Source organism: Girardinichthys multiradiatus, chromosome 19, assembly GCF_021462225.1.
Source record: "Girardinichthys multiradiatus isolate DD_20200921_A chromosome 19, DD_fGirMul_XY1, whole genome shotgun sequence".
Taxonomy (NCBI): domain Eukaryota; kingdom Metazoa; phylum Chordata; class Actinopteri; order Cyprinodontiformes; family Goodeidae; genus Girardinichthys; species Girardinichthys multiradiatus.
Window position 1 is genome coordinate 32,424,983 of NC_061811.1, and position 8,872 is coordinate 32,433,854.

Consider the following 8,872-nt stretch of genomic DNA (forward strand, 5'->3'; position numbering starts at 1 on the left):
CAGATTTTATTTACGAGTCATTAGAAGAAAAGGGGTTAAAAAAGTACCACTTTTTTTCATTTTCCTTACACTTCACATTTATTCACTCCAATGGTCTTTAAGATAGTATAATACATTGAAACCTGTGGACGTAACATGTAAAATAGTTTAAGGGGTATGAATACTTTTGTAAGGCACTGTATCCGCTGCAGGTGGACATCCATACAGCTATTGACCTTTAACCTTTTACGAGAGCCTCATTTTCAGATCTTGAGCTATCCCGTTAATGCTTAGTTTAAACTAACCGGGGAAACTGAGTGTTTGTTGCTAAAAAGCCAGAAATGTGAGTGAGAAAGTCAAAATGCTTTAATTGTTCCTTTATCAGACTCAAACAGCGAGAGGAAGCCACATTAACCACGCTCCGTGAGTGTCATCGAACGTCACACGGAGACGCTGCTGTCTCTTTAATAAAAAGTTCAACGTCCAACAAAGTCTGCGAGGTTCCAAAATGGATTTGAAAGAGCTGGCTGCTAACGCGTTGGCCCAGAATAAGAAAGCGGCTCTTCTTTTCGGCGCAGCCGGAGCTGCACTTCTGGGATTTGGACTCGGATATAAATACATGCGAAAGCCAGAAAAAGCCGTTCGTGTGGGCGTAGTGTCGCAGATCGTCATTCACCCTCTCAAATCGGGCAAAGCGGTGCCTGTGAGTTTTGCAGAATGCCAGAAAATGGGGCTGAAGTCTGGAGAGCTGGAGGATCGGTGAGTGTCGCACACCAAGCATGTTTTATCTGTCAGTGACGTCCAGATCAGCTGTCAAGGTTTTACTCATACTCTCAGGACAAAGTGATCCGCTTGGTGGTGAAATACTCAAACAACATGCAATAGAAGCCTTTATTAGAGAGCAGTGCTGGAAAGTACCTTTTGATATTCAAAAGTAAACATATGGCAGACCTGGAGCAGGGAAGATCTACTGTGCTATTTACACTCTGCAGATCAGTTGGGCCTGAGAGGAGGTGTAACATACACTAAAGTACATGAGAGACACGTGGGAGAACTCCTACAGGTTAGAGGGTATACTTCCCTTAATCTGCATATTTTAAAAATAATCTCAGTTTTTTTGGAAGACTCAAAGCCATACAAATGTAGTGTAACCTTTAATGTCATTTTGAAATTAACATTTTGAGAAAATTCGCAGGTCTAGGAAATAGTTCGTATTGAGAGGATTGTGTTGAAGCTGTCATAAACTTTGGGTTATTAATTGGTGCTTTTCTCCTGTACATATAATGTGGCAGCATGGATTACAGCTTCATTTTGTCACATTACAACCACAGTGTGTTTTATTGGGATGTAAAGTGATAATCCAAGACAAAATGGCGCATAACTGTGAAGTAAATTAAAAAGGATACATGCTTTTTCTAAATGTTCTAGAAATTAAAATCTGAAAAGTGTGGCAGGCGTTTGCGCCCCAGATCATTTTCCAGCTTGAGAACAAGAAAATTGCACGTGTTAACAAATTCCTGTTGCTATAACTAGTCTGTAAGACTGCAGGGTTTTATGGCCTGAGTTCGGAGTCGACCCAGGTATGCTGAATGTTGCAGCTTTGTAAAGTCCACCTATGTGTGTGTTTGTATTTGCAGACACTGGCTGGTGGTGACAGAGGAAGGCAACATGGTGACGGGCAGACAGGAGCCCCGTCTGGTCCTGGTGTCTTTGTCCTGCAGGGGGGGTCATGCTTATTTGAATGGACCAGACATGGAGGAGCTGAAGTTCCCAGTTAAACAGCCTGATAACCCCATCCTCAACTGCAGGTTTCATATTACTGTCGTTTTAAATGCAATTTATGAAAAACTCAAATCCTGGAGTTTGTTTTTCTCAGATGTTTCATGTTGCTGGATTATATTTGGAAAAAGTAATTTCATTTTGTACAATTATTTTTAAGCAACTAAAATAAATCTTAACATCAAACTGTTTGCATTTGTTATAAAGATATGTACAATGGTGGTCAGAAGTTTACATATACACATCACTGGCATAATGTCGTAGTAATATTTGGCTGTTGATGTTGTATTTAAACGGTTACTGTTTTCAGGGTGAAATGATGATGACAACAGCCAGCTACGGTTAATTTCAAAAACAACATTTAAGTGCACAAATTTAAATCTTATATGTGTTTTCTCTAATTCTTGCATGTGTGCTGAAATACATAGATACACTAATATTTGCATAAATGTTTCCAAGCAAGTTGCAAGTCCTAGCATAGTTGCCGGTAAATATATGACCACTCTTCTTATCAGAAATGGTAAAACTCATTTAAATAGTTTAATTTCCTGTGTCAGAACTGCCCTTTTAAGCAATGTCTGCTAATTATAAACTGTCACCTCGCCCTCTAAAAAACCTTTTATTAGAGGAGACAAAAGATTGAGCTGTTTGGATACTATGACAAGAACAGTTTGTGAATAAATCAAGCTGAAGGTCTCAAACCTAAGAAAAATGACCATATTTTCAAGCAAAGTGGTGGCAGCAACATGCTGAGGGTCTGTTTTGCTGCAAGTAGTAGTGGTGCATCACACAAAGTGGGTGGAGTAAGGTAGAAGGACTACCTACAAATTATTTAACTTCAACATAAATCAACATATGGGTGACAATTGGACACAGTTGGGCGTTCCAACAGGTCAGTGATTCCAAGCACACATCTAAACTGGGTTTGAGATGAATAAAGCAGGCTATCATTATACTTATAGAGTGGTCCCAACGTCAACCCTTTTAAAAAGGTATGGGTTACACTTATAGTTGTCTTTTGGCTAAAATGTGATGTTGTTTTTTTTAGGGCCTTTCCTGGAGGGGTCGCACAGACCCCTTGTGCGCTACTCGAGTTTCCCTGTCTCTTTTGTGGTTTTCCCACACGCCGGCCTGCAGGGACCCCTACACATTACATTTCCGACCACTGCCCTAGATGTTTGGTCCTGCGGGGGTCAGAGCAACCTCGCATGCAGTTCTTTCTGGCCCCTACCTTGACATCTGCCTCACTCTGTACTAGTGGTTAGCCAGGACTGCGGGAGGGTTAATGAAACTAACTTTTTCACAACTAGCTGAAAACTGCATCTGAGGATGGAATTACTTAAGGTCATATTAGGCCGTACACAGAAACACAAATTTACTTTTGTTATTTGAAACAACTTGAATTTCCTTTTTAGTTGTCAAATCCTCAAAAGGATGTGCATGTTTTAGGAGATGCACACATCCAACGTCATTAAATCAATCCATCATTTTGAAAGCAGTGGCAACATTCTGAAATATGAGATTAGCGTTTATCATTTTTGAAAACCAAAATGATTAGATAAAAAACAGGCATGTGCAATATTGCCGCCAGATTAGTTTTACCTGAACAATCCATTCAAATAGAAAATGGTGCTGCTCAAGAAAATTGTCTCATTTGCTACCTTTACAACGGGTCCCACCTTTCCACATGACTAAAAATAGGTCTGAGTGTATTTCATCTTCCCCCAACATTTCTTGCTTATTTGCATTGGTGGATGAACAAATAATTGACATTTTTTGTCATACATTTAGTCGTTACCCCTGTGTGGTTTAGAGAAAATTCATAATAAATTCAAACTTAGCCACCTAACTGTTGAATCATTGAAGTTAATTGTTGCATTATTATTCCCCTTGGGAAAAAATGGTTGATTGGCATCTTTAAAAGCCCCAAATTACTTCATGCTGAAACCTTCTGATGATCACTGTGTACAAATACCTGCTATTGCATTAATTAGTGATAATATCATATCCTTTCCTCTTAATACCAGAAGAATATTTTAATCCATTCTTTTCCTGTCTTAATTTGTAAAACCCAGTTTGCATTAAAGCAGGTGTAACGCTTTGGTCCCTTTCATAACTGTATTTATTTGTATCCTTATTCTTATCGCTGACTTATTGATATTAAAAGCTTTTCTTGCTTCACAGAGTGTTTAGCAAGGACATTCAGGGCAGAGACTGCGGTGACAAAGCATCTCATTGGCTCACCAGTTACTTTGGGGACGAGAAAACCTTTCGCTTGGTGCATTTTGAGCCTGACATGAAGCCAAGGAGGCCAGCTGAGAGTGAGCCTCTTTTCCCTAAGTTTGAGGTAGCAATCATCTGCTGCAGCTGTGTTAATTCCCAGATAGGAAGTCTACTCATCTCACTGCTAATAAAAATGATTACCATGTGGTGTTTACCTTTATCCAGCAGGTGGCGTACCCAGATTATGGACCAGTGATGCTGCTGTCTGAGGCATCTGTTAAGGATCTCAGCAGCAAATTGGATCAGGAGGTCACCACAGAGCGCTTCCGTCCGAGCATTGTGATAGGCGACTGTGAACCTTTTGATGAGGTGTGTTTGTGAGCCTTATTTTTAATCACATAAACAAGGAGGAAAAATCACTGCTAAAACCACAAAACACCCTTAAAAAACAGATTTAATGTCTCTGCCCTACAAGTTTTTATTATTTTTCCCTGCTGGCTAAATAAATGATCACTCGACTGTTTGTTTCTGACTAATAGCTCGGCCTTTTCAACGCGAACAGCATGGACTAAATATATCTCCAACTGCTTTGCTTTTTCAGGATTCTTGGGAAGAGATCCAGATTGGCAGCGTGAGGCTGCAGCGTGTAATGTCATGTGGAAGGTAACACGGTCGGATGCCTCACACAGAACCACCTCATTTACCAACAGCAGCGAATCCAGAGCAGCTGCTGGACACAAATGAGCTTCCCGGGACAAAGACGCAGCAGTTTTCTGAGAATGGAGGCAAACTCACCTGTGATGTTTTTATCGTTGCCAGGTGCATTATGACCACAGTTGACCCCGAGACGGGTATGATGAGCAGAAAAGAGCCGCTGGAAACACTGAAAAGGTAAAAAAAAAACATGACTGTAGGGAAAATTAATTATGTGTTTTCTAATTAGATTGTGGAATAAAGATTAAACCTTTGACAGGCTGTTATTGGTGGCAGTGTAGGGTATAATCCCACTCTTCTTATGTTAGAGAGAATAATATGAACTCAAATTTTAGTAATAATTCTTACCATAATATCCATTACATTTAAAAAAATGTTATAACAGTTTTATTAAAAACTGCCCTTAAGATCACTACTGTGCTCCTTTTTTATCACCATGTGATTGATCTTCTGCTTTAATCACAGCTCCTCTCCCGTACACCGTGCCAGCTGACATTCAGATAGCTCTTGCAGGCGTTAAATCATTGTGTTTTGTGATAACAGGCCGTTAATAGCTACACACTGATATAGATGCCAGGAACAAACAAAGCAAACAGTAATACAATTTTATTGGGCATCAAGATGGCACCAGATCCTTCTTCATAGTTGCTTCTTTCTGCTGACATTAAAATAATTTTCCCAAGTCAGACGCATTGTAATGTCATAGTGTGTGTACATTGTTTAGTTTTGTTTCTTTGAAGTGATTATCTGTAATCTACCTGCAAGAGACAAAAGTCAGGAGAATTTAGTTTGAGAGGAAAGGAAAAAAAGTCTCATTCCAGAACAACGACAGTGCTTTGCAAAAGTGTTCAACTTTTTATCATATTGTCACATTACAACCACAAACTTTAGTGGTTTCTATTGAGATTTTATGAGACAGAGCAACAAGTAGAAGGAAATTCTTAATGGTTTTAAAAGGTTTTGCATTTCCTTAAATCTCTGGTGTATTTATTCCACTTTACCCTAATAAAAATAATTGTTCACTGTTTTTTTTACTTCACTTTATTTAAAAATGGACAACTTACAGCGGAGACATAAATGTCACAATTTGATAAACTGAATCAGAATATAGTTTTAAGAAAATTCACTTCTGTGATCCCTGCAAGAAGCAAATCTTTTCTCTAGTAGGTTTGCACATCTAGAGACTCTTTTTCTTTACCCATTTTCCTTACCTTAAAAATAGCTTAAGCTCATTCAGGTTGCATGTAAAGCGTCTGTGACAATCAGTTTTCAAGTCTTGCCCACAGATTATTCCGATTTTTGTCTGGACTGTGACTGGGCCATACTAACACATGAATATGCTTTTAGCTAAACCATTCCATTGTTGATCTGGCTGGGTATACAGGGTCGATGTCCTGCTGGAACCCCTGCCTCTGTTCCAAGTCTTTTGCACCCTCTGGCAGCTTTTCTTTCAGGATTGCCTTGCATTTAGCTCCACCCATCTTCCCAAAGACTGTGACCAGCTTCGTTGTACCTGCTAAAGAAATGCCTCTGAGGCCTTCACAGAACAGCTGAAATAGTTTTTTGCATTTAAATTACACATAGGTGGACTTTTACTTACTCTAGGTGACTCCTGTAGTTAATTGTTTGATTATATTTTTGGGGGTATCAGAGTGGCTAAATACAATAAAAGCAGTTTTTAGTTTTTTTTTTTATTTCAGTTTCATTAATATTAACTACTTTGTGTTGGTCTATCGCACAAAATACCAGTTTAAATCTCAAGGAGTATCAATACGTTTGCCAGGTACTGTTGACAGACCAGAGCCCCCTACACAGTAGGTTTTCATCTTTATGAGAAATCCCATCTCTTTCATGCAAACACTATATTAGCTAATTATAAAACCTTTTCACTTTTGCATGAGACCGTTCTTTAGCTTGTAGTTTGATTTCTCAACCAAACAACTTTGTATGAACGTGTGCTGAGGCTGTCGGTTTAATCATTGCACCGGATCAGCTACCAGGTAAGTGTGCCTACTTCTATTTCAGCCTCGTTTGTTTTTCTAATGTCTGGCAGCAAACATGGAATCACTGGAATGTTCAGTATATTGTTTTACAGTTCGGTGTAGCCTGATGAGAAATTCTTTCCACAGCTATCGACTGTGCAAACCATCAGAGAAACACCTCTACAAAATGGCTCCGTTGTTCGGACAGCTGCACACTGTCAAGAAGACGGGCATCCTGCACGTTGGCGACGAGGTCTACAAGATCACCCGTTAAATTTAGAAACATTATGACAGGATTCAGAGAGCAGGAGAAGTGTTTGATATTGGCACACATGGCAAATCACAGCGTTTAGTACATAAAGTGCTGAAAGAATGTAGAATTTAAATAAAATTGTATAGAACAAAGATACTATTTTCAGTGTTAATCGTTGATAAGATCATGAAGAAGCTGTAATTATGTCTTTTTGCTGTAGTCAATTTAGTGTTCATCAGCCGAGTTGCATTTATATCTCAGTCACTATTGAAACATGAATAAAAAGCATTCCTAACACTTGTGCATTGCTTCTACTTGTTGGTAACCTTTTATGGTACATGTTACTACTGAATTGCTTTGAAGGCTTGCACAGTACCATAATACCAAAGGTCAAAGTAGTCCTGATTGGGAATTGCTCTGTTGTTAAAAGAAGATAATCTCAAATTATATTAATTTTGTTAGGTACTCGCCTGCCTGACAAGCCAGTGTAAAGGTCAAACCAGATGTTCGTTTTGTCTGTCAGCATAACTTTGCAAAGAAAACTTGATAGGTAAGGAGCATGATCAGAGGAAGAAACCATCCAAATTGAGTGAAATTCCCTTTTTCTGTGATTTTAATTTGGAATTGGTTCTTCTGGTGGTATATGGTTCTTCTCAAAGGTTTCTTCACTGTATGTGGAAAAGGTGTTATACATGTGCACTGATCAGACTAGAATGTATTTCTTAAATATTCAGTGCATTTGAACAGAATTTACTTGAAATACAATTTTACACAAATTTACATTTTACAACCTCTTACTAAATGTTTTAGATACAATAGCTGAGCTCTGAGCAGCGCATAATTGGGAAGAGGAAGGTTTTAAAACATTTTATAAAAATAAAAAACGAGTATATAAGAAAGTGGGGGTGGGAGGGTGCATTTGTATTCAGTTCCCATGAGGCAGTATGTAGCTTTAATTTGGCTGCAATTACAGCTTCAAGTCTTTGGAGTATGTTTCTACCAGCTGTGGACTGATACTTTTTGCCCATTCTTCTTTGCAACATGGTTCAAGCTCAGGTTAGATGAATACCTTCTTAGGATACTAAAATTCAAGTAATGCCACCAACTCTTAATTGAAGTCTGGACTTTGAGTGGGCCATTCTGACTCATGAATAGGATTTGATCTCTAAACCATTTAGCTCTGGCTGGTTTAGGGTGATTGTCCTGCTGTCAGGTGAACTTCCACCCCACTCGTGTGTTTTTCTTCCAGGGCTCCCTTGTACTCTATTCCGTTCCATCTAGCTTCTCATTAACTCTCACAAGTTTCCCATTCTCAGCTGTAGAAATGCCTTCCCCGCATCATGATGCTGCCACCACCATGTCTCAATTTGGGGATGGTCTGTTCAGTTTGAGGTGCTGTATATTTGTTCTCTCCATGTATGTGTATTGTGTTTAGATCAACAAGTTAAATTTTGATCTCATTTGACAAGTTCACCTTACACATGTTTACTGTTCCCATTAAATGGCTCGTAGCAAACTGGAAACAGGACTTATGGCTTTCTCTTAACAACAATTTTATGCCTAGTGGTCTTTATTTCACAGTTAACAGGAGAGTGGGAGAGGGAGAAGTCCTGAGACCAGGAATCGAACCCAGGATAGCTACATCAACACGGTTAACCTGTTTTACCATCTAGGCCACACATTTGGCCAGATTTGTAGAGTAAATGACTAGTAGTCGTCTTGCTTGCAGATTATCCCACCTAAGCTCTGGATCTCTGCAGCTCCTCCTGGGTTACCATGGCACTCTGGTAATTCTAAGGTTAATGATTTTTCTCTGATTAGGGTTTTGTTTTGTGCCATACTCCTCGGATTGCAAGATGTTCAAACCTATCCCTTGATATGTATTAGATATTTGAACAAATTTCCCTGATATGTCTTCTCTGCTACTTGTTTTTCATGATGT

General features: G+C 39.1%; 1 protein-coding gene across 2 annotated transcripts; it reads left to right on the forward strand.

The window, feature by feature from the left end:
- Window positions 1-426: 426 nt before the first annotated feature.
- Window positions 427-7,227, forward strand: marc1 (mitochondrial amidoxime reducing component 1). Of its 2 annotated transcripts, none has more exons than XM_047346220.1 (7): window positions 427-738; window positions 1,617-1,787; window positions 3,943-4,105; window positions 4,210-4,350; window positions 4,583-4,644; window positions 4,801-4,872; window positions 6,825-7,227. In XM_047346220.1, exons 1-7 carry the CDS (start codon window positions 488-490, stop codon window positions 6,949-6,951), a joined length of 987 nt encoding a protein of 328 aa, XP_047202176.1. In that variant the 5' UTR covers window positions 427-487; the 3' UTR covers window positions 6,952-7,227. The 2 variants fall into 2 exon arrangements, with proteins under 2 accessions (XP_047202176.1, XP_047202175.1); XM_047346219.1 differs by having other exon boundaries at window positions 430-738; window positions 4,207-4,350.
- Window positions 7,228-8,872: the final 1,645 nt, after the last annotated feature.

Bases quoted from the DNA above. Each gene is read 5' to 3' on its own strand.
- marc1 (XM_047346219.1), top strand. From the start codon at position 488: ATGGATTTGAAAGAGCTGGCTGCTAACGCGTTGGCCCAGAATAAGAAA. The intron at 1,788-3,942 runs GTTTCATATTAC...CTTGCTTCACAG, and splicing joins AACCCCATCCTCAACTGCAG to AGTGTTTAGCAAGGACATTC. The intron at 4,351-4,582 runs GTGTGTTTGTGA...TTGCTTTTTCAG, and splicing joins ACTGTGAACCTTTTGATGAG to GATTCTTGGGAAGAGATCCA.